General features: G+C 52.4%; 1 protein-coding gene across 1 annotated transcript; it reads right to left on the bottom strand.

Annotated features, from left to right (window-relative positions):
• Positions 1–559: 559 nt before the first annotated feature.
• On the bottom strand, positions 560–23,254 carry npffl (neuropeptide FF-amide peptide precursor like). Its single transcript, XM_056243109.1, has 3 exons — positions 22,269–23,254; positions 21,261–21,382; positions 560–1,021 (listed from the first exon to the last, which is right to left on the bottom strand). The coding sequence occupies exons 1-3, from the start codon at positions 22,449–22,451 to the stop codon at positions 901–903; spliced, it is 426 nt and encodes a 141-aa protein (XP_056099084.1). The 5' UTR covers positions 22,452–23,254; the 3' UTR covers positions 560–900.
• Positions 23,255–26,893: the final 3,639 nt, after the last annotated feature.

The following is a 26,893-nucleotide window of genomic DNA, read 5'->3' as shown; positions in this document are numbered from 1 at the left end:
TAAAAGCGCTATATAAATAAAGGTGACTTGACTTGACTCACGTTTCAGAGAGATTGTGTGGATTTTCAGCATGTTGGGGTTGTTTAACAAGTGCACCAGACTAAGTGAGGTTATGTTGTCTTGAATCACAGATGAAACAGATCTTGACCTATTCCTTCTCCTTTGTGATTACAATTACCTGCATTGCCTAAAAATAAAATGAAGTTTTATTAACTAAGTTCGGGAGGAGCACGTTCAGATAATTAACACGAGTAGACAGCAATCAGCAATCAATGATAAGAGGGTACATATAGACTCAACAGTCTTACCTCGATCCATTGACAGTTTGCAGCATCCCCCCCACCACCCCTTCTCCACACTCCTAGTTAAAAAAATCACTTACATACGGGGGGAGTTAGGTTCGGGCTGAATTCCGAGCTCGGAGCCCTCCCTCCGGACAGCCCGCCAAATACGCATTAAATCTTATTTCCTCAAATTATATGTAAGTGTGAACTCGTGAAATAAATACAAAGCTCAACCAATACTGTTGATAAAATGTCAAGATCAAGAACCACCATAATGTCTCTCAACAAGCAAAGCTGATCATTTATTTATACACACAAAATACACTACACAACACATTCAATGATTATCAAGTACAATGGATTAAAAATCAAAACATTCCCTCACACTTATAAAGAACTTATTAAACAACAACTACACTTAAATATTATTGTTTTGATGTGTTATAGTTACTATCACATATTTCATGAAATGCAAAGAAGAGCTGACTCTTTTATTTGGGAATGTAGTGGAGACCGAAATGAATGAAATGCTTTTAGATGTTTCTGATCAAATAATTCACCTTTCTATTTATACAATACCCTGAAGACATCACTAAATTTTTATGATGGCTTGGTGTTATTTTTTGCCAAATCTTTGAGGCACCGCCATGCTCCATATCTGCCCGGGAACCGTCTCCCAGTCCCGGGACTGGATCCTTTCCTCTGTGGACACGCCATTCAGAGCGCCTCGACCGAACCTGGAAGCAGAAGAATAATGCCAACCGTGACTCAATGTGAAGATTTGTCTCTTTAATGCCAGAGAATATTATGAACCACAATCTTCGACGATCACTGATACGTTAAAACTGGTGTACAATATTAAAGAACAGCTGAATAAGCGATGCACTTCTGCTGTCTCGGCGGTGAGAGGCGCTTACGCCACGCCAACTACCCGCTGGGGTTCCTCAGGGCTCGGTCTCGGGCCCCTTGCTCTTATTACATCACTGAGAGCTTCTCCTACACCCGCTACATCAGTACAGCGGTCGCATCACTGAGAGCTTCTCCTACACCCGCTACATCAGTACAGCGGTCGCATCACTGAGACCTTCTCCTACACCCGCTACATCAGTACAGCGCTGGCATCACTGAGAGCTTCTCCTACTCCCGCTAAAACAATACAGCGGTCGCATCACTGAGAGCTTCTCCTATACCCGCTACATCAGTACAGCGGTCGCATCACTGAGAGCTTCTCCTACACCCGCTACATCAGTACAGCGGTCGCATCACTGAGACCTTCTCCTACACCCGCTACATCAGTACAGCGCTGGCATCACTGAGAGCTTCTCCTACTCCCGCTAAAACAATACAGCGGTCGCATCACTGAGAGCTTCTCCTACACCCGCTACATCAGTACAGCGGTCGCATCACTGAGAGCTTCTCCTACACCCGCTACATCAGTACAGCGGTCGCATCACTGAGAGCTTCTCCTACACCCGCTACATCAGTACAGCGGTCGCATCACTGAGACCTTCTCCTACACCCGCTACATCAGTACAGCGGTCGCATCACTGAGAGCTTCTCCTACACCAGCTACATCAGTACAGCGGTCGCATCACTGAGACCTTCTCCTACACCCGCTACATCAGTACAGCGGTCGCATCACTGAGAGCTTCTCCTACACCCGCTACATCAGTACAGCGGTCGCATCACTGAGACCTTCTCCTACACCCGCTACATCAGTACAGCGGTCGCATCACTGAGAGCTTCTCCTACACCCGCTACATCAGTACAGCGGTCGCATCACTGAGACCTTCTCCTACACCCGCTACATCAGTACAGCGGTCGCATCACTGACAGCTTCTCCTACACCCGCTACATCAGTACAGCGGTCGCATCACTGAGACCTTCTCCTACACCCGCTACATCAGTACAGCGGTCGCATCACTGAGAGCTTCTCCTACACCCGCTACATCAGTACAGCGGTCGCATCACTGAGAGCTTCTCCTACACCCGCTACATCAGTACAGCGGTCGCATCACTGAGAGCTTCTCCTACACCCGCTACATCAGTACAGCGGTCGCATCACTGAGAGCTTCTCCTACACCCGCTACATCAGTACAGCGGTCGCATCACTGAGAGCTTCTCCTACCGCCGCTACATCAGTACAGCGGTCGCATCACTGAGAGCTTCTCCTACACCCGCTACATCAGTACAGCGGTCGCATCACTGAGAGCTTCTCCTACACCCGCTACATCAGTACAGCGGTCGCATCACTGAGAGCTTCTCCTACACCCGCTACATCAGTACAGCGGTCGCATCACTGAGAGCTTCTCCTACCGCCGCTACATCAGTACAGCGGTCGCATCACTGAGAGCTTCTCCTACACCCGCTACATCAGTACAGCGGTCGCATCACTGAGACCTTCTCCTACACCCGCTACATCAGTACAGCGGTCGCATCACTGAGAGCTTCTCCTACACCCGCTACATCAGTACAGCGGTCGCATCACTGAGAGCTTCTCCTACCGCCGCTACATCAGTACAGCGGTCGCATCACTGAGAGCTTCTCCTACCGCCGCTACATCAGTACAGCGGTCGCATCACTGAGAGCTTCTCCTACCGCCGCTACATCAGTACAGCGGTCGCATCACTGAGAGCTTCTCCTACACCCTCTACATCAGTACAGCGGTCGCATCACTGAGAGCTTCTCTTACACCCGCTACATCAGTACAGCGGTCGCATCACTGAGAGCTTCTCCTACACCCGCTACATCAGTACAGCGGTCGCATCACTGAGAGCTTCTCCTACCGCCGCTACATCAGTACAGCGGTCGCATCACTGAGAGCTTCTCCTACACCCGCTACATCAGTACAGCGGTCGCATCACTGAGAGCTTCTCCTACACCTGCTACATCAGTACAGCGCTGGTATCACTGAGAGCTTCTCCTACACCCGCTACATCAGTACAGCGGTCGCATCACTGAGAGCTTCTCCTACACCCGCTACATCAGTACACCGGTCGCATCACTGAGAGCTTCTCCTACACCCGCTACATCAGTACAGCGGTCGCATCACTGAGACCTTCTCCTACACCCGCTACATCAGTACAGCGGTCGCATCACTGAGAGCTTCTCCTACACCCGCTACATCAGTACAGCGCTGGTATCACTGAGAGCTTCTCCTACACCCGCTACATCAGTACAGCGGTCGCATCACTGAGAGCTTCTCCTACACCCGCTACATCAGTACAGCGGTCGCATCACTGAGAGCTTCTCCTACACCCGCTACATCAGTACAGCGGTCGCATCACTGAGAGCTTCTCTTACACCCGCTACATCAGTACAGCGGTCGCATCACTGAGAGCTTCTCCTACACCCGCTACATCAGTACAGCGGTCGCATCACTGAGAGCTTCTCCTACACCCGCTACATCAGTACACCGCTGGTATCACTGAGAGCTTCTCCTACACCCGCTACATCAGTACACCGCTGGTATCACTGAGAGCTTCTCCTACACCCGCTACATCAGTACAGCGGTCGCATCACTGAGAGCTTCTCCTACACCCGCTACATCAGTACAGCGGTCGCATCACTGAGAGCTTCTCCTACACCCGCTACATCAGTACAGCGGTCGCATCACTGAGAGCTTCTCCTACACCCGCTACATCAGTACAGCGGTCGCATCACTGAGAGCTTCTCCTACACCCGCTACATCAGTACAGCGGTCGCATCACTGAGAGCTTCTCCTACACCCGCTACATCACTACAGCGGTCGCATCACTGAGAGCTTCTCCTACACCCGCTACATCAGTACAGCGGTCGCATCACTGAGAGCTTCTCCTACACCCGCTACATCAGTACAGCGGTCGCATCACTGAGAGCTTCTCCTACACCCGCTACATCAGTACAGCGGTCGCATCACTGAGAGCTTCTCCTACACCTGCTACATCAGTACAGCGGTCGCATCACTGAGAGCTTCTCCTACACCCGCTACATCAGTACAGCGCTGGTATCACTGAGAGCTTCTCCTACACCCGCTACATCAGTACAGCGGTCGCATCACTGAGAGCTTCTCCTACACCCGCTACATCAGTACAGCGGTCGCATCACTGAGAGCTTCTCCTACACCCGCTACATCAGTACAGCGGTCGCATCACTGAGAGCTTCTCTTACACCCGCTACATCCGTACAGCGGTCGCATCACTGAGAGCTTCTCCTACACCCGCTACATCAGTACAGCGGTCGCATCACTGAGAGCTTCTCCTACACCCGCTACATCAGTACAGCGGTCGCATCACTGAGAGCTTCTCCTACACCCGCTACATCAGTACAGCGGTCGCATCACTGAGAGCTTCTCCTACACCCGCTACATCCGTACAGCGGTCGCATCACTGAGAGCTTCTCCTACACCCGCTACATCAGTACAGCGGTCGCATCACTGAGAGCTTCTCCTACACCCGCTACATCCGTACAGCGGTCGCATCACTGAGAGCTTCTCCTACACCCGCTACATCCGTACAGCGGTCGCATCACTGAGAGCTTCTCCTACACCCGCTACATCAGTACAGCGGTCGCATCACTGAGAGCTTCTCCTACACCCGCTACATCAGTACAGCGGTCGCATCACTGAGAGCTTCTCCTACACCCGCTACATCAGTACAGCGGTCGCATCACTGAGAGCTTCTCTTACACCCGCTACATCAGTACAGCGCTGGTATCACTGAGAGCTTCTCCTACACCCGCTACATCAGTACAGCGGTCGCATCACTGAGAGCTTCTCCTACACCCGCTACATCAGTACAGCGGTCGCATCACTGAGAGCTTCTCCTACACCCGCTACATCAGTACAGCGGTCGCATCACTGAGAGCTTCTCCTACCGCCGCTACATCAGTACAGCGGTCGCATCACTGAGAGCTTCTCCTACACCCGCTACATCAGTACAGCGGTCGCATCACTGAGAGCTTCTCCTACACCCGCTACATCAGTACAGCGGTCGCATCACTGAGAGCTTCTCCTACACCCGCTACATCAGTACAGCGGTCGCATCACTGAGAGCTTCTCCTACCGCCGCTACATCAGTACAGCGGTCGCATCACTGAGAGCTTCTCCTACACCCGCTACATCAGTACAGCGGTCGCATCACTGAGACCTTCTCCTACACCCGCTACATCAGTACAGCGGTCGCATCACTGAGAGCTTCTCCTACACCCGCTACATCAGTACAGCGGTCGCATCACTGAGAGCTTCTCCTACACCTGCTACATCAGTACAGCGCTGGTATCACTGAGAGCTTCTCCTACACCCGCTACATCAGTACAGCGGTCGCATCACTGAGAGCTTCTCCTACACCCGCTACATCAGTACAGCGGTCGCATCACTGAGACCTTCTCCTACACCCGCTACATCAGTACAGCGGTCGCATCACTGAGAGCTTCTCCTACACCCGCTACATCAGTACAGCGGTCGCATCACTGAGAGCTTCTCCTACCGCCGCTACATCAGTACAGCGGTCGCATCACTGAGAGCTTCTCCTACCGCCGCTACATCAGTACAGCGGTCGCATCACTGAGAGCTTCTCCTACCGCCGCTACATCAGTACAGCGGTCGCATCACTGAGAGCTTCTCCTACACCCTCTACATCAGTACAGCGGTCGCATCACTGAGAGCTTCTCTTACACCCGCTACATCAGTACAGCGGTCGCATCACTGAGAGCTTCTCCTACACCCGCTACATCAGTACAGCGGTCGCATCACTGAGAGCTTCTCCTACACCTGCTACATCAGTACAGCGCTGGTATCACTGAGAGCTTCTCCTACACCCGCTACATCAGTACAGCGGTCGCATCACTGAGAGCTTCTCCTACACCCGCTACATCAGTACACCGGTCGCATCACTGAGAGCTTCTCCTACACCCGCTACATCAGTACAGCGGTCGCATCACTGAGACCTTCTCCTACACCCGCTACATCAGTACAGCGGTCGCATCACTGAGAGCTTCTCCTACACCCGCTACATCAGTACAGCGCTGGTATCACTGAGAGCTTCTCCTACACCCGCTACATCAGTACAGCGGTCGCATCACTGAGAGCTTCTCCTACACCCGCTACATCAGTACAGCGGTCGCATCACTGAGAGCTTCTCCTACACCCGCTACATCAGTACAGCGGTCGCATCACTGAGAGCTTCTCTTACACCCGCTACATCAGTACAGCGGTCGCATCACTGAGAGCTTCTCCTACACCCGCTACATCAGTACAGCGGTCGCATCACTGAGAGCTTCTCCTACACCCGCTACATCAGTACACCGCTGGTATCACTGAGAGCTTCTCCTACACCCGCTACATCAGTACACCGCTGGTATCACTGAGAGCTTCTCCTACACCCGCTACATCAGTACAGCGGTCGCATCACTGAGAGCTTCTCCTACACCCGCTACATCAGTACAGCGGTCGCATCACTGAGAGCTTCTCCTACACCCGCTACATCAGTACAGCGGTCGCATCACTGAGAGCTTCTCCTACACCCGCTACATCAGTACAGCGGTCGCATCACTGAGAGCTTCTCCTACACCCGCTACATCAGTACAGCGGTCGCATCACTGAGAGCTTCTCCTACACCCGCTACATCACTACAGCGGTCGCATCACTGAGAGCTTCTCCTACACCCGCTACATCAGTACAGCGGTCGCATCACTGAGAGCTTCTCCTACACCCGCTACATCAGTACAGCGGTCGCATCACTGAGAGCTTCTCCTACACCCGCTACATCAGTACAGCGGTCGCATCACTGAGAGCTTCTCCTACACCTGCTACATCAGTACAGCGGTCGCATCACTGAGAGCTTCTCCTACACCCGCTACATCAGTACAGCGCTGGTATCACTGAGAGCTTCTCCTACACCCGCTACATCAGTACAGCGGTCGCATCACTGAGAGCTTCTCCTACACCCGCTACATCAGTACAGCGGTCGCATCACTGAGAGCTTCTCCTACACCCGCTACATCAGTACAGCGGTCGCATCACTGAGAGCTTCTCTTACACCCGCTACATCCGTACAGCGGTCGCATCACTGAGAGCTTCTCCTACACCCGCTACATCAGTACAGCTCTGGTATCACTGAGAGCTTCTCCTACACCCGCTACATCAGTACAGCGGTCGCATCACTGAGAGCTTCTCTTACACCCGCTACATCAGTACAGCGCTGGTATCACTGAGAGCTTCTCCTACACCCGCTACATCAGTACAGCGGTCGCATCACTGAGAGCTTCTCCTACACCCGCTACATCAGTACAGCGGTCGCATCACTGAGAGCTTCTCCTACACCCGCTACATCAGTACAGCGGTCGCATCACTGAGAGCTTCTCCTACCGCCGCTACATCAGTACAGCGGTCGCATCACTGAGAGCTTCTCCTACACCCGCTACATCAGTACAGCGGTCGCATCACTGAGAGCTTCTCCTACACCCGCTACATCAGTACAGCGGTCGCATCACTGAGAGCTTCTCCTACACCCGCTACATCAGTACAGCGGTCGCATCACTGAGAGCTTCTCCTACCGCCGCTACATCAGTACAGCGGTCGCATCACTGAGAGCTTCTCCTACACCCGCTACATCAGTACAGCGGTCGCATCACTGAGACCTTCTCCTACACCCGCTACATCAGTACAGCGGTCGCATCACTGAGAGCTTCTCCTACACCCGCTACATCAGTACAGCGGTCGCATCACTGAGAGCTTCTCCTACACCTGCTACATCAGTACAGCGCTGGTATCACTGAGAGCTTCTCCTACACCCGCTACATCAGTACAGCGGTCGCATCACTGAGAGCTTCTCCTACACCCGCTACATCAGTACAGCGGTCGCATCACTGAGACCTTCTCCTACACCCGCTACATCAGTACAGCGGTCGCATCACTGAGAGCTTCTCCTACACCCGCTACATCAGTACAGCGGTCGCATCACTGAGAGCTTCTCCTACCGCCGCTACATCAGTACAGCGGTCGCATCACTGAGAGCTTCTCCTACCGCCGCTACATCAGTACAGCGGTCGCATCACTGAGAGCTTCTCCTACCGCCGCTACATCAGTACAGCGGTCGCATCACTGAGAGCTTCTCCTACACCCTCTACATCAGTACAGCGGTCGCATCACTGAGAGCTTCTCTTACACCCGCTACATCAGTACAGCGGTCGCATCACTGAGAGCTTCTCCTACACCCGCTACATCAGTACAGCGGTCGCATCACTGAGAGCTTCTCCTACACCTGCTACATCAGTACAGCGCTGGTATCACTGAGAGCTTCTCCTACACCCGCTACATCAGTACAGCGGTCGCATCACTGAGAGCTTCTCCTACACCCGCTACATCAGTACACCGGTCGCATCACTGAGAGCTTCTCCTACACCCGCTACATCAGTACAGCGGTCGCATCACTGAGACCTTCTCCTACACCCGCTACATCAGTACAGCGGTCGCATCACTGAGAGCTTCTCCTACACCCGCTACATCAGTACAGCGCTGGTATCACTGAGAGCTTCTCCTACACCCGCTACATCAGTACAGCGGTCGCATCACTGAGAGCTTCTCCTACACCCGCTACATCAGTACAGCGGTCGCATCACTGAGAGCTTCTCCTACACCCGCTACATCAGTACAGCGGTCGCATCACTGAGAGCTTCTCTTACACCCGCTACATCAGTACAGCGGTCGCATCACTGAGAGCTTCTCCTACACCCGCTACATCAGTACAGCGGTCGCATCACTGAGAGCTTCTCCTACACCCGCTACATCAGTACACCGCTGGTATCACTGAGAGCTTCTCCTACACCCGCTACATCAGTACACCGCTGGTATCACTGAGAGCTTCTCCTACACCCGCTACATCAGTACAGCGGTCGCATCACTGAGAGCTTCTCCTACACCCGCTACATCAGTACAGCGGTCGCATCACTGAGAGCTTCTCCTACACCCGCTACATCAGTACAGCGGTCGCATCACTGAGAGCTTCTCCTACACCCGCTACATCAGTACAGCGGTCGCATCACTGAGAGCTTCTCCTACACCCGCTACATCAGTACAGCGGTCGCATCACTGAGAGCTTCTCCTACACCCGCTACATCACTACAGCGGTCGCATCACTGAGAGCTTCTCCTACACCCGCTACATCAGTACAGCGGTCGCATCACTGAGAGCTTCTCCTACACCCGCTACATCAGTACAGCGGTCGCATCACTGAGAGCTTCTCCTACACCCGCTACATCAGTACAGCGGTCGCATCACTGAGAGCTTCTCCTACACCCGCTACATCAGTACAGCGGTCGCATCACTGAGAGCTTCTCCTACACCCGCTACATCAGTACAGCGCTGGTATCACTGAGAGCTTCTCCTACACCCGCTACATCAGTACAGCGGTCGCATCACTGAGAGCTTCTCCTACACCCGCTACATCAGTACAGCGGTCGCATCACTGAGAGCTTCTCCTACACCCGCTACATCAGTACAGCGGTCGCATCACTGAGAGCTTCTCTTACACCCGCTACATCCGTACAGCGGTCGCATCACTGAGAGCTTCTCCTACACCCGCTACATCAGTACAGCTCTGGTATCACTGAGAGCTTCTCCTACACCCGCTACATCAGTACAGCGGTCGCATCACTGAGAGCTTCTCTTACACCCGCTACATCAGTACAGCGCTGGTATCACTGAGAGCTTCTCCTACACCCGCTACATCAGTACAGCGGTCGCATCACTGAGAGCTTCTCCTACACCCGCTACATCAGTACAGCGGTCGCATCACTGAGAGCTTCTCCTACACCCGCTACATCAGTACAGCGGTCGCATCACTGAGAGCTTCTCCTACCGCCGCTACATCAGTACAGCGGTCGCATCACTGAGAGCTTCTCCTACACCCGCTACATCAGTACAGCGGTCGCATCACTGAGAGCTTCTCCTACACCCGCTACATCAGTACAGCGGTCGCATCACTGAGAGCTTCTCCTACACCCGCTACATCAGTACAGCGGTCGCATCACTGAGAGCTTCTCCTACCGCCGCTACATCAGTACAGCGGTCGCATCACTGAGAGCTTCTCCTACACCCGCTACATCAGTACAGCGGTCGCATCACTGAGACCTTCTCCTACACCCGCTACATCAGTACAGCGGTCGCATCACTGAGAGCTTCTCCTACACCCGCTACATCAGTACAGCGGTCGCATCACTGAGAGCTTCTCCTACACCTGCTACATCAGTACAGCGCTGGTATCACTGAGAGCTTCTCCTACACCCGCTACATCAGTACAGCGGTCGCATCACTGAGAGCTTCTCCTACACCCGCTACATCAGTACAGCGGTCGCATCACTGAGAGCTTCTCCTACACCCGCTACATCAGTACAGCGGTCGCATCACTGAGAGCTTCTCCTATACCCGCTACATCAGTACAGCGGTCGCATCACTGAGACCTTCTCTACCGCCGCTACATCAATACAGCGGTCGCACCACTGAGAGCTTCTCCTACACCCGCTACATCAGTACAGTGCTGGTATCACTGAGAGCTTCTCCTACACCCGCTACATCAGTACAGCGGTCGCATCACTGAGACCTTCTCTACCGCCGCTACATCAGAACAGCGGTCGCACCACTGAGAGCTTCTCCTACAGCCGCTATATCAGTACAGCGGTCGCATCACTGAGAGCTTCTCTACCTCCGCTACATCAGTACAGCGCTGGCATCACTGAGATCTTCTCCTACACCCGCTACATCAGTACAGCAATCGCATCACTGAGAGCTTCTGCTACACCCGCTACATCAGTACAGCGCTGGTATCACTGAGACCTTCTCCTACACCCACAACATCAGTATAGCGGTCGCATCACTGAGAGCTTCTCTACCTCCACTACATCAGTACAGCGGTCGCATCACTGAGAGCTTCTCCTACACCCGCTACATCAGTATAGCGGTCGCATCACTGAGAGCTTCCCCTACACCCGCTACATCAGTACAGCGGTCGCATCACTGAGACCTTCTCCTACACCCGCTACATCAGTACAGCGGTCGCATCACTGAGACCTTCTCCTACACCCGCTACATCAGTACATCGGTCGCATCACTGAGACCTTCTCCTACACCCGCTACATCAGTACAGTGGTCGCATCACTGAGAGCTTCTCCTACACCCGCTACATCAGTATAGCGGTCGCATCACTGAGACCTTCTCCTACACCCGCTACATCAGTACAGTGCTGGCATCACTGAGAGCTTCTCCTACACCCGCTACATCAGTACATCGGTCGCATCACTGAGACCTTCTCCTACACCCGCTACATCAGTACAGCGGTCGCATCACTGAGACCTTCTCCTACACCCGCTACATCAGTACAGCGCTTGCATCACTGAGAGCTTCTCCTACACCCGCTACATCAGTACAGCGGTCGCATCAATGAGACCTTCTCCTACACCCGCTACATCAGTACAGCGCTGGTGTCACTGAGAGCTTCTCCTACTCCCGCTACATCAGTACAGCGGTCGCATCACTGAGACCTTCTCCTACACCCGCTACATCAGTACAGCGGTCGCATCACTGAAACCTTCTCCTACACCCGCTACATCAGTACAGCGCTGGCATCACTGAGAGCTTCTCCTACACCCGCTACATCAGTACAGCGGTCGCATCACTGAGACCTTCTCTACCGCCGCTACATCAGAACAGCGGTCGCACCACTGAGAGCTTCTCCTACAGCCGCTATATCAGTACAGCGGTCGCATCACTGAGAGCTTCTCTACCTCCGCTACATCAGTACAGCGCTGGCATCACTGAGATCTTCTCCTACACCCGCTACATCAGTACAGCAATCGCATCACTGAGAGCTTCTGCTACACCCGCTACATCAGTACAGCGCTGGTATCACTGAGACCTTCTCCTACACCCACAACATCAGTATAGCGGTCGCATCACTGAGAGCTTCTCTACCTCCACTACATCAGTACAGCGGTCGCATCACTGAGAGCTTCTCCTACACCCGCTACATCAGTATAGCGGTCGCATCACTGAGAGCTTCCCCTACACCCGCTACATCAGTACAGTGCTGGTATCACTGAGACCTTCTCCTACACCCGCTACATCAGTACATCGGTCGCATCACTGAGACCTTCTCCTACACCCGCTACATCAGTACAGTGGTCGCATCACTGAGAGCTTCTCCTACACCCGCTACATCAGTATAGCGGTCGCATCACTGAGACCTTCTCCTACACCCGCTACATCAGTACAGCGCTGGCATCACTGAGAGCTTCTCCTACACCCGCTACATCAGTACATCGGTCGCATCACTGAGACCTTCTCCTACACCCGCTACATCAGTACAGCGGTCGCATCACTGAGACCTTCTCCTACACCCGCTACATCAGTACAGCGCTTGCATCACTGAGAGCTTCTCCTACACCCGCTACATCAGTACAGCGGTCGCATCAATGAGACCTTCTCCTACACCCGCTACATCAGTACAGCGCTGGTGTCACTGAGAGCTTCTCCTACTCCCGCTACATCAGTACAGCGGTCGCATCACTGAGACCTTCTCCTACACCCGCTACATCAGTACAGCGGTCGCATCACTGAAACCTTCTCCTACACCCGCTACATCAGTACAGCGCTGGCATCACTGAGAGCTTCTCCTACACCCGCTACATCAGTACAGCGGTCGCATCACTGAGACCTTCTCCTACACCCGCTACATCAGTACAGCGCTGGTATCACTGAGAGCTTCTCCTACTCCCGCTAAAACAATACAGCGGTCGCATCACTGAGACCTTCTCCTACACCCGCTACATCAGTACAGCGGTCGCATCACTGAGACCTTCTCCTACACCCGCTACATCAGTACAGCGCTGGCATCACTGAGAGCTTCTCCTACACCCGCTACATCAATACAGCGCTGGCATCACTGAGAGCTTCTCCTACTCCCGCTAAAACAATACAGCGGTCGCATCACTGAGACCTTCTCCTACACCCGCTACATCAGTACAGCGGTCGCATCACTGAGAGCTTCTCCTACACCCGCTACATCAGTACAGCGGTCGCATCACTGAGACCTTCTCCTACACCCGCTACATCAGTAAAGCGGTCGCATCACTGAGACCTTCTCCTACACCCGCTACATCAGTACAGCGCTGGTGTCACTGAGAGCTTCTCCTACACCCGCTATATCAGTACAGCGGTCGCATCACTGAGAGCTTCTCCTACACCCGCTACATCAGTACAGCGGTTGCATCACTGAGACCTTCTCCTACACCCGCTACATCAGTACAGCCGTCGCATCAATGAGAGCTTTTCCTACACCCGCTACATCAGTACAGCGGTCGCATCACTGAGAGCTTCTTCTACACCCGCCACATCAGTACAGCGGTCGCATAACTGAGAGCTTCTCCTACACCCGCTACATCAGTACAGCGGTCGCATCACTGAGAGCTTCTCCCACACCCGCTACATCAGTACAGCGGTCGCATCACTGAGAGCTTCTCCTACACCCGCTACATCAGTACAGTGCTGGTATCACTGAGACCTTCTCCTACACCCGCTACATCAGTACAGCGGTCGCATCACTGAGAGCTTCTCCTACACCCGCTACATCAGTACAGTGCTGGTATCACTGAGAGCTTTTCCCACACCCGCTACATCAGTACAGCGGTCGCATCACTGAGACCTTCTCCTACACCCGCTACATCAGTACAGCGGTCGCATCACTGAGAGCTTCTCCTACACCCGCTACATCAGTATAGCGGTCGCATCACTGAGACCTTCTCCTACACCCGCTACATCAGTACAGCGCTGGCATCACTGAGAGCTTCTCCTACACCCGCTACATCAGTACATCGGTCGCATCACTGAGACCTTCTCCTACACCCGCTACATCAGTACAGCGGTCGCATCACTGAGACCTTCTCCTACACCCGCTACATCAGTACAGCGCTTGCATCACTGAGAGCTTCTCCTACACCCGCTACATCAGTACAGCGGTCGCATCACTGAGACCTTCTCCTACACCCGCTACATCAGTACAGCGCTGGTGTCACTGAGAGCTTCTCCTACACCCGCTACATCAGTACAGCGGTTGCATCACTGAGACCTTCTCCTACACCCGCTACATCAGTACAGCGCTGGTATCACTGAGAGCTTCTCCTACTCCCGCTAAAACAATACAGCGGTCGTATCATTGAGACCTTCTCCTACACCCGCTACATCAGTACAGCGGTCGCATCACTGAGACCTTCTCCTACACCCGCTACATCAGTACAGCGCTGGCATCACTGAGAGCTTCTCCTACACCCGCTACATCAGTACAGCAATCGCATCGCTGAGATCTTCTCCTACACCCGCTACATCAGTACAGCGCTGGCATCACTGAGAGCTTCTCCTACACCCGCTACATCAGTACAGCAATCGCATCACTGAGATCTTCTCCTACACCCGCTACATCAGTACAGCGCTGGCATCACTGAGAGCTTCTCCTACACCCGCTACATCAGTACAGCGCTGGCATCACTGAGAGCTTCTCCTACACCCGCTACATCAGTACAGCGGTCGCATCACTGAGAGCTTCTCCTACACCCGCTACATCAGTACAGTGGTCGCATCACTGAGAGCTTCTCCTACACCCGCTACATCAGTACAGCGGTCTCATCACTGAGACCTTCTCCTACACCCGCTACATCAGTACAGCGGTCGCATCACTGAGAGCTTCTCCTACACCCGCTACATCAGTACATCGGTGGCATCACTGAGACCTTCTCCTACACCCGCTACATCAGTATAGCGGTCGCATCACTGAGAGCTTCCCCTACACCCGCTACATCAGTACAGTGCTGGTATCACTGAGACCTTCTCCTACACCCGCTACATCAGTACATCGGTCGCATCACTGAGACCTTCTCCTACACCCGCTACATCAGTACAGCGGTCGCATCACTGAGAGCTTCTCCTACACCCGCTACATCAGTATAGCGGTCGCATCACTGAGACCTTCTCCTACACCCGCTACATCAGTACAGCGCTGGCATCACTGAGAGCTTCTCCTACACCCGCTACATCAGTACATCGGTCGCATCACTGAGACCTTCTCCTACACCCGCTACATCAGTACAGCGGTCGCATCACTGAGACCTTCTCCTACACCCGCTACATCAGTACAGCGCTTGCATCACTGAGAGCTTCTCCTACACCCGCTACATCAGTACAGCGGTCGCATCAATGAGACCTTCTCCTACACCCGCTACATCAGTACAGCGCTGGTGTCACTGAGAGCTTCTCCTACACCCGCTACATCAGTACAGCGGTCGCATCACTGAGACCTTCTCCTACACCCACTACATCAGTACAGCGCTGGTATCACTGAGAGCTTCTCCTACTCCCGCTAAAACAATACAGAGGTCGCATCACTGAGACCTTCTCCTACACCCGCTACATCAGTACAGCGGTCGCATCACTGAAACCTTCTCCTACACCCGCTACATCAGTACAGCGCTGGCATCACTGAGAGCTTCTCCTACACCCGCTACATCAGTACAGCGGTCGCATCACTGAGACCTTCTCCTACACCCGCTACATCAGTACAGCGCTGGTATCACTGAGAGCTTCTCCTACTCCCGCTAAAACAATACAGCGGTCGCATCACTGAGACCTTCTCCTACACCCGCTACATCAGTACAGCGGTCGCATCACTGAGACCTTCTCCTACACCCGCTACATCAGTACAGCGCTGGCATCACTGAGAGCTTCTCCTACACCCGCTACATCAATACAGCGCTGGCATCACTGAGAGCTTCTCCTACTCCCGCTACATCAGTACAGCGGTCACATCACTGAGAGCTTCTCCTACACCCGCTACATCAGTACAGCGGTCGCATCACTGAGACCTTCTCCTACACCCGCTACATCAGTACAGCGGTCGCATCACTGAGAGCTTCTCCTACACCCGCTACATCAGTACAGCGGTCGCATCACTGAGACCTTCTCCTACACCCGCTACATCAGTAAAGCGGTCGCATCACTGAGACCTTCTCCTACACCCGCTACATCAGTACAGCGCTGGTGTCACTGAGAGCTTCTCCTACACCCGCTATATCAGTACAGCGGTCGCATCACTGAGAGCTTCTCCTACACCCGCTACATCAGTACAGCGGTTGCATCACTGAGACCTTCTCCTACACCCGCTACATCAGTACAGCCGTCGCATCAATGAGAGCTTTTCCTACACCCGCTACATCAGTACAGCGGTCGCATCACTGAGAGCTTCTCCTACACCCGCCACATCAGTACAGCGGTCGCATAACTGAGAGCTTCTCCTACACCCGCTACATCAGTACAGCGGTCGCATCACTGAGAGCTTCTCCCACACCCGCTACATCAGTACAGCGGTCGCATCACTGAGAGCTTCTCCTACACCCGCTACATCAGTACAGTGCTGGTATCACTGAGACCTTCTCCTACACCCGCTACATCAGTACAGCGGTCGCATCACTGAGAGCTTCTCCTACACCCGCTACATCAGTACAGTGCTGGTATCACTGAGAGCTTTTCCCACACCCGCTACATCAGTACAGCGGTCGCATCACTGAGAGCTTCTCCTACACCCGCTACATCAGTACAGTGCTGGTATCACTGAGAGCTTCTCCTACACCCGCTACATCAGTACATCGGTCGCATCACTGAGACCTTCTCCTACACCCGCTACATCAGTACATCGGTCGCATCACTGAGACCTTCTCCTACACCCGCTACATCAGTACAGCGGTCGCATCACTGAGACCTTCTCCTACACCCGCTACATCAGTACAGCGGTCGCATCACTGAGAGCTTCTCCTACACCCGCTACATCAGTATAGCGGTCGCATCAATGAGACCTTCTCCTACACCCGCTACATCAGTACAGCGCTGGCATCACTGAGAGCTTCTCCTACACCCGCTACATCAGTACATCGGTCGCATCACTGAGACCTTCTCCTACACCCGCTACATCAGTACAGCGGTCGCATCACTGAGACCTTCTCCTACACCCGCTACATCAGTACAGCGCTTGCATCACTGAGAGCTTCTCCTACACCCGCTACATCAGTACAGCGGTCGCATCACTGAGACCTTCTCCTACACCCGCTACATCAGTACAGCGCTGGTGTCACTGAGAGCTTCTCCTACACCCGCTACATCAGTACAGCGGTTGCATCACTGAGACCTTCTCCTACACCCGCTACATCAGTACAGCGCTGGTATCACTGAGAGCTTCTCCTACTCCCGCTAAAACAATACAGCGGTCGTATCATTGAGACCTTCTCCTACACCCGCTACATCAGTACAGCGGTCGCATCACTGAGACCTTCTCCTACACCCGCTACATCAGTACAGCGCTGGCATCACTGAGAGCTTCTCCTACACCCGCTACATCAGTACAGCAATCGCATCGCTGAGATCTTCTCCTACACCCGCTACATCAGTACAGTGGTCGCATCACTGAGATCTTCTCCTACACCCGCTACATCAGTACAGCGCTGGCATCACTGAGAGCTTCTCCTACACCCGCTACATCAGTACAGCGCTGGCATCACTGAGAGCTTCTCCTACACCCGCTACATCAGTACAGCGGTCGCATCACTGAGAGCTTCTCCTACACCCGCTACATCAGTACAGTGGTCGCATCACTGAGAGCTTCTCCTACACCCGCTACATCAGTACAGCGGTCTCATCACTGAGACCTTCTCCTACACCCGCTACATCAGTACAGCGGTCGCATCACTGAGAGCTTCTCCTACACCCGCTACATCAGTACATCGGTGGCATCACTGAGACCTTCTCCTACACCCGCTACATCAGTACAGCGGTCGCATCACTGAGACCTTCTCCTACACCCGCTACATCAGTACAGCGCTTGCATCACTGAGAGCTTCTCCTACACCCGCTACATCAGTACAGCGGTCGCATCACTGAGACCTTCTCCTACACCCGCTACATCAGTACAGCGCTGGTGTCACTGAGAGCTTCTCCTACACCCGCTACATCAGTACAGCGGTCGCATCACTGAGACCTTCTCCTACACCCGCTACATCAGTACAGCGCTGGTATCACTGAGAGCTTCTCCTACTCCCGCTAAAACAATACAGCGGTCGCATCACTGAGACCTTCTCCTACACCCGCTACATCAGTACAGCGCTGGCATCACTGAGAGCTTCTCCTACACCCGCTACATCAGTACAGCGGTCTCATCACTGAGAGCTTCTCCTACACCCGCTACATCAGTACAGCGGTCGCATCACTGAGACCTTCTCCTACACCCGCTACATCAGTACAGTGCTGGCATCACTGAGACCTTCTCCTACACCCGCTCCATCAGTACAGCGCTGGCATCACTGAGAGCTTCTCCTACACCCGCTACATCAATACAGCGGTCGCATCACTGAGACCTTCTCCTACACCCGCTATATCAGTAAAGCGGTCACATCACTGAGACCTTCTCCTACACCCGCTACATCAGTACAGCGCTGGTGTCACTGAGAGCTTCTCCTACACCCGCTATATCAGTACAGCGGTCGCATCACTGAGACCTTCTCCTACACCCGCTACATCAGTACAGCGGTCGCATCACTGAGACCTTCTCCTACACCCTCTACATCAATACAGCGCTGGCATCACTGAGAGCTTCTCCTACACCCTCTCCATCAGTACAGCGGTCGCATCACTGAGAGCTTCCCCTACACCCGCTACATCAGTACAGCGGTCGCATCACTGAGAGCTTTTCCTACACCCGCTACATCAGTACAGCGCTTGCATCACTGAGAGCTTCTCCTACTCCCGCTACATCAGTACAGCGGTCACATCACTGAGAGCTTCTCCTACACCCGCTACATCAGTACAGCGGTCGCATCACTGAGAGCTTCTCCTACACCCGCTACATCAGTACAGCGGTCGCATCACTGAGAGCTTCTCTTACACCCGCTACATCAGTACAGCGGTCGCATCACTGAGAGCTTCTCCTACACCCGCTACATCAGTACAGCGGTCGCATCACTGAGAGCTTCTCCTACACCCGCTACATCAGTACAGCGGTCGCATCACTGAGACCTTCTCCTACATCCGCTACATCAGTACACCGCTGGCATCACTGAGAGCTTCTCCTACACCCGCTACATCAGTACAGCGGTCACATCACTGAGAGCTTCTCCTACACCCGCTACATCAGTACAGCGGTCGCATCACTGAGACCTTCTCCTACACCCGCTACATCAGTACACCGCTGGCATCACTGAGAGCTTCTCCTACACCCGCTACATCAGTACAGCGGTCACATCACTGAGAGCTTCTCCTACACCCGCTACATCAGTACAGCGCTGCCATCACTGAGACGTTCTCCTACACCCGCTACATCAGTACAGCAATCGCATCACTGAGACCTTCTCCTACACCCGCTACATCAGTACAGCAATTGCATCACTGAGACCTTCTCCTACACCCGCTACATCAGTACAGCGCTGGCATCACTGAGAGCTTCTCCTACACCCGCTATATCAGTACAGCGGTCGCATCACTGAGACCTTCTCCTACACCCGCTACATCAGTACACCGCTGGCATCACTGAGAGCTTCTCCTACACCCGCTACATCAGTACAGCGCTGCCATCACTGAGACGTTCTCCTACACCCGCTACATCAGTACAGCAATCGCATCACTGAGACCTTCTCCTACACCCGCTACATCAGTACAGCAATTGCATCACTGAGACCTTCTCCTACACCCGCTACATCAGTACAGCGGTCGCATCACTGAGACCTTCTCCTACACCCGTTACATCAGTACAGCGCTGGCATCACTGAGAGCTTCTCCTACACCCGCTACATCAGTACACCGCTGGCATCACTGAGAGCTTCTACACCCGCTACATCAGTGCAGCGGTCGCATCACTGAGAGCTTCTCCTACACCCACTACATCAGTACAGCGGTCGCATCACTGAGACCTTCTCCTACACCCACTACATCAGTACAGCGGTCGCATCACTGAGACCTTCTCCAACACCCGCTACATCAATACAGCGCTGGCATCACTGAGAGCTTCTCCTACACCCTCTACATCAGTACAGCGCTGGCATCACTAAGACCTTCTCCTACACCCGCTACATCAGTACAGCGCTGGCATCACTGAGACCTTCTCCTACACCCGCTACATCAGTACAGCGGTCGCATCACTGAGACCTTCTCCTACACCCACTACATCAGTACAGCGGTCGCATCACTGAGAGCTTCTCCTACACCCTCTACATCAATACAGCGCTGGCATCACTAAGAGCTTCTCCTACACCCTCTACATCAGTACAGCGCTGGCATCACTGAGACCTTCTCCTACACCCGCTACATCAGTACAGCGGTCGCATCACTGAGACCTTCTCCTACACCCACTACATCAGTACAGCGGTCGCATCACTGAGAGCTTCTCCTACACCCTCTACATCAATACAGCGCTGGCATCACTGAGAGCTTCTCCTACACCCTCTACATCAGTACAGCGGTCGCATCACTGAGAGCTTCTCCTACACCCGCTACATCAGTACAGCGGTTGCATCACTGAGAGCTTCTCCTACACCCGCTACATCAGTACAGCGGTCGCATCACTGAGACCTTCTCCTACACCCGCTACATCAGTACAGCGGTCGCATCACTGAGACCTTCTCCTACACCCGCTACATCAGTACAGCGGTCGGATCACTGAGAGCTTCTCCTACACCCGCAACATCAGTACAGCAATCGCATGAGGGTTGCATTGATGCAAAAAAATCTACATTTTTGTAGTAAGAATACATATATGATGACTGTTTGTGTAAAAACATATAGTATTATTCAGTACTTGATCAGTATGACAAGAATAGAATGTTTCACAAACTCATGAGTTTTTACCTGGTTGACATTCATCATTATAATTAAGATGGTTACTTTAAAGATTTTGATGTGCTGTGTGTGAAACTACGCACCGCTGGGGCTGGTGCAGCACTGAAGGGTTGCGTTCATATCTCTGAGAGTCCTGGAGTAAAGACCGCAACATCTCCACCAGAAGACGGTCCTCCAGTAGATGATCCATCTGCTCCTCCGTGGCCTGATACACACCCATAACACAGTCATCATCAGCATCTCACACACCCATAACACAGTCACCATCAGCATCTCACACACCCATAACACAGTCATCATCAGCATCTCACACACCCATAACACAGTCATCATCAGCATCCGTTCCTTCACAAACACTGATGTTACACAGTAGTTCAGGTAGACCAGGTGCTCTTTTACTCGAATGTGCTACCACTAACTACAGGAACTAGCTGCGGTGAACGTCCTTTTCATTTAGAAAACGCTCCAAGCCACATTTCATAGCCAGAGGAATCTATCGGCTGCTTTTGATGATGATTCAAACAGTATTTGATTAGGATTTTTAAGAGTTCATGACATGTGAATTTTACCATCCAACAAGTAATGTTATGGGTTTTATTGATACTTTTAAAGATATTGTGGCAAAAGGGAATGAAATTCTTTAATTCACAGAAAGACATTGAACCGTTCATGAGTAGGATACATTACTGATTAAAAGTTCTTTTGTCTTTTAAAATAATAAAGTTATTATAATACTAATGAATTACGATAATAAAACATTAAAATGTAAAAAGTGTGCTTTGTAATAGTCAAAAGTCAATTTTTAATCATTTTATGAATCAATTTATGTTTAATTTTGTGTTGACTAACACATGTAAAGTACTTGATTAAAATTTTAACTGTAGTGTGTTATTTGATATTACATTTAAATGTATTATATTACTAAACTTAATCATTACAAATGTCCATACAAGACTTCTTTGTTTGAGTTACTGCCCTAATGCCAGTACGGTGTGGCACTACCTAACTTCTACAGCAGGATTAGATGAACAGATCGTTTACAGCAGGGTTAGATGAATAGATCGCTAATGAATGTTGTGCGAGTGTTTTACCCCTCGACTCTCCACCGTGTTCCCGTCGGAGTCCTCACGTGATTCCAGCGGGTGTTTGCTCTGCTCCAGCGCATCCTCTTTCGGGAAGGACTGGCTCAGATCAGTCATCACCAGCAGAACGCCGATCACCAGCCACACACCTGAATCCATCACTGCAGTTCGACCAGTCCAGGCGCTGTTCATGTGGATCTGCACTGGTGTTATGATGTACGTGGAGCCGATCTGGCAAAGCTTTCGCACGGCCGTGGCAACTGTCCTTATATACAGTGAGTGTGCGACTCCAGAGACTAAAGAGTGACTGATGCTCCATCTGTTATGCTGGGGATTTGGTGATGGTCTGTATTATGGATCCCACAGGAACTCAGGGATGAACATACTTATTAAATCTAGACCAGCAAACACACTCCCAATACATTGGCCAGCTCTTTCTTTGCTCATATCAATCAATGACAGTCTGATGACATGGACAAAATCAGTTTATCAAAGTCATTAAAGACATTAGAGAGTAATAATATACCATAGTAATTACTATTTTACTACTATAGTAATAAGATAGTCATGTCAAAATATATCTGATATGATTGAGGTCCTGGAGTCTCTATTCATTAACATTCATCCGAATGACAGCAGAACGACTGATGCTGGAGAATATAATTTTAATATAATATTTTTGTTTTAAATACTTACAAAAATGTTAATTTAGTGAAATGCACACCAACTTATGAATCGCTATTAATGGGGAAAAAAAAACTAAGGACTTAAATACTCAAAGAAAGATAATTAACAGAATAGGGAACAGGTGTGTAACTCAATTAGAAACCATAGCAACTAACAATGAGAACGAACAAACGAGAACTCAAGCAAACAGGAACATCCCATGCCGTAATAAGTCCAACTGAGGAGGGAGGGAGGAGGTTTTGGAGGAGGACACGGATCTGGAAAGATCGTGACAGAGGAGAGGCTAGCAGAGGGAAACCCCACGGAGGAGACAATAGAGGGGGGAGATGATGACAAAACCAATGGAGGGAGAAGCCTAAGTGGAGCCAGGAATCAGACCGACAGCAGTGGAGCCAGGGGAGTTGGAGACCCAGGCGGAGCGGAGGAGACGAAGAGATAGGGCGACACCGTAGGAACAGGAGGCCAAGGTGGAGTGGCGTTGACGAGTGGCCGAGGTGGAGCCAGTTATCTCTGTAAAGCTGAGTAGGGTGACGAGTGGCCGAGGTGGAGCCAGGGTGACGAGTGGCCGAGGTGGATCCAGGGTCACGAGTGGCCGAGGTGGAGCCAGGTTGACGAATGGCCGAGGTGGAGCGGTGGTGACGAGTGGCGGAGGTGGAGCCAGGGTGACGAGTGGCCAAGGTGGAGCCAGGGTGACAAGTGGCCGAGGTGGAGCGGCAGTGACGAGTGGCCGAGGTGGAGCCAGGGTGACGAGTGGCCGAGGTGGAGCCATGGTGACGAGTGGCCGAGGTGGAGCCAGGGTGACGAATGGCCGAGGTGGAGCGGTGGTGACGAGTGGCCGAGGTGGAGCCAGGGTGACGAGTGGCCGAGGTGGAGCGGCAGTGACGAGTGGCCGAGGTGGAGCCAGGGTGATGAGTGGCCAAGGTGGAGTGGCGTTGACGAGTGGCCAAGGTGGAGCCAGGGTGACGAGTGGCCGAGGTGGAGCCAGGGTGACGAGTGGCCGAGGTGGAGCCAGGGTGACGAGTGGCCGAGATGGAGCGGCAGTGACAAGTGGCCGAGGTGGAGCCAGGGTGACGAGTGGCCGAGGTGGAGCCAGGGTGACGAGTGGCCGAGATGGAGCGGCAGTGACGAGTGGCCGAGGTGGAGCCAGGGTGACGAGTGGCCGATGTGGAGCCAGGGTGACGAGTAGCTGAGGTGGAGCCAGGGTGACGAGTGGCCAAGGTGGAGCGGCGGTGACGAGTGGCCGAGGTGGAGCCAGGGTGACGAGTGGCCGAGGTGGAGCCAGGGTGACGAGTGGCCGAGGTGGAGCCAGGGTGACGAGTGGCCGAGGTGGAGCCAGGGTGACGAGTGGCCGAGATGGAGCAGCAGTGACGAGTGGCCGAGGTGGAGCCAGGGTGACGAGTGGCCAAGGTGGAGCCAGGGTGACGAGTGGCCGAGGTGGAGCGGCGGTGACGAGTGGCCGAGGTGGAGCCAGGGTGACGAGTGGCCAAGGTGGAGCCAGGGTGACGAGTGGCCGAGGTGGAGCGGCGGTGACGAGTGGCCGAGGTGGAGCCAGGGTGACGAGTGGCCGAGGTGGAGCCAGGGTGACGAGTGGCCGAGGTGGAGCCAGGGTGACGAGTGGCCGAGCTGGAGCCAGGGTGACGAATGGCCGAGGTGGAGCGGTGGTGACGAGTGGCCGAGGTGGAGCCAGGGTGACGAGTGGCCGAGGTGGAGCGGCAGTGACGAGTGGCCGAGGTGGAGCCAGGGTGATGAGTGGCCAAGGTGGAGTGGCGTTGACGAGTGGCCAAGGTGGAGCCAGGGTGACGAGTGGCCGAGGTGGAGCCAGGGTGACGAGTGGTCGAGGTGGAGCCAGGGTGACGAGTGGCTGAGGTGGAGCCAGGGTGATGAGTGGCCGAGGTGGAGTGGCGTTGACGAGTGGCCGAGGTGGAGCCAGGGTGACGAGTGGCCGAGGTGGAGCCAGGGTGACGAGTGGCTGAGGTGGAGCGGCGGTGACGAGTGGCCGAGGTGGAGCCAGGGTGACGAGTGGCAGAGGTGGAGCGGTGGTGATGAGTGGCGGAGGTGGAGCCAGGGTGACGAGTGGCCAAGGTGGAGCCAGGGTGACGAGTGGCCGAGGTGGAGCGGCGGTGACGAGTGGCCGAGGTGGAGCCAGGGTGACGAGTGGCCGAGGTGGAGCCAGGGTGACGAGTGGCCGAGGTGGAGCCAGGGTGACGAGTGGCCGAGGTGGAGCCAGGGTGACGAGTGGCCGAGATGGAGCGGCAGTGACGAGTGGCCGAGGTGGAGCCAGGGTGACGAGTGGCCGATGTGGAGCCAGGGTGACGAGTGGCCAAGGTGGAGTGGCGTTGACGAGTGGCCGAGGTGGCTGAGGTGGAGCCAGGGGGGCCAGAGGAGAACTGGCCCCCAACTGAGTCTGAGTCTAATACAAGGTATTTTTCTCCATTCTGTCACTGATGGAGTTTTGGTTCCTTGCCTTTGTCGCTTTCGGCTTTTGGCTGCTTAGTTACTAAATTAATAACTTTTTTACAACAACAATTAACCATCTCTGAACTTACTTAAGCTGGACTATAACCCTATTTTCTTCTAGAAACAAACTTTGTTGCATTATTTTCCTGTTATCTCTGTAAAGCTGCTTTGAAACACTCTGTATTGTAAAAAGCGCTTTATAAATAAAGGTGACTTGACTTGACCAGCACCCACTCCCCATGAGCTGGGAAACTCCCAGAGGAGCACTCGTGGGCAGGCCTGGGTAGTGTGAGGCTCACAGATCTAAAGTCCCTCGAGGGAGCGATCTCCGCTCTCCAGCAGAACCAGGCGTACAGCAGGCAAATACATTTTCTATCCAGCTAATTTATTCTATTAGGTCTTGCGATCTGTCATGGTTCGCTGTAGCTGTACTACATTTCATCTTCACAAAGCCAGAAACATTTACCGTCATCCCAATTTTAGAAGGTTCTCCTCTGATGTAAAGTCCATTTTTACTTCCTTTAAGAAAATGTCAAAACCTTTGAACACAAAGAAAACATGTATCATCCTCGAGTCTGTTGCAAGGAACCTTTCATTTTTCAGGATGACAAATGTTATATTGTGTTGATTTGTGTAATTCTTGTCAACAACTTGTGATGTCCGTATTTCTTACTGTTAATATCTGTATCCTTTCATTTGCCAAAAAAAAGCCTATAGACTGCACATGTACACGCATGTGCATGACGTCACCGTTTTCACAGATTCACGGTTTTGTTGTTTACACAGAAATGATGTGTCGCTTTCAAAAACCTGTTTTCAAAAGTTTGCGTTTTCATGCCACCAAAATGCCGTTGTCATTTAAATGAACGGCCAAAACGCAAACTTAAATACACACGTCGGGAAGATCATTAATAGGGAACAGGTGTGTAACTCAATTAGAAACCATAGCAAATAAAAATGAGAACTCAGGCAAACAGACTTTTTTCCTCGCAATTCTGAGTTTCTGTTGTTAAGATATAAACTCAGAATTGCGAATGTCATCAGATTACTTTTTTTCTAAAAAAAGTAGCAATTACCTTTTCATGTGGAAATCAGCAAACAAAGGTTTTGCTACCTTTCCCATTAAGTTATGAAACCGTTATTTCTGAATGCTCTCTGATCTGAACGTTTTTTAGATGTTTTAAAAACGTTTTTCCTTGGTTATGTGAACGTTGTGGGGACATTCCATTGTATCATTCTCCAAACATTATGAAAACGTTAGTTTTGAATGTTCTCTGAATGTTCTGAAACAAGTAGCAACATTTAAAAAAACGTTACATGAACGTCCAACTACACGCTTCAGAAAAGATGTTCCATGAACAATGTTGAAATAATGTTTTTGTGCTAATGTTTTGAGAACATTATTAAAAACCAGATAAATTTGGAAGTACATTTGTTCATAACTTTGAGAGAATCTTGCCAGAACGTTATGGCTAAAGTACTGAGTTCCC

This window comes from Rhinichthys klamathensis, unplaced genomic scaffold (genome assembly GCF_029890125.1).
Source record: "Rhinichthys klamathensis goyatoka isolate OS25496 unplaced genomic scaffold, OSU_Roscu_1.1 h1tg000778l_1, whole genome shotgun sequence".
NCBI lineage: Eukaryota > Metazoa > Chordata > Actinopteri > Cypriniformes > Leuciscidae > Rhinichthys > Rhinichthys klamathensis.
The sequence above is the reverse complement of the archived record's forward strand: the minus strand, read 5'-3'. Positions and strand labels throughout refer to the sequence as shown.

What these genes read in the sequence shown, in the direction of transcription:
- npffl (XM_056243109.1), bottom strand. Translation starts at nt 22,451, where the DNA reads ATGAACAGCGCCTGGACTGGTCGAACTGCAGTGATGGATTCAGGTGTG. An exon ending in ACACGGTGGAGAGTCGAGGG is followed by an intron (nt 21,383 to 22,268) that starts GTAAAACACTCG and finishes GGTGTGTATCAG; the next exon opens with GCCACGGAGGAGCAGATGGA. An exon ending in GTGCTGCACCAGCCCCAGCG is followed by an intron (nt 1,022 to 21,260) that starts GTGCGTAGTTTC and finishes TTCTGCTTCCAG; the next exon opens with GTTCGGTCGAGGCGCTCTGA.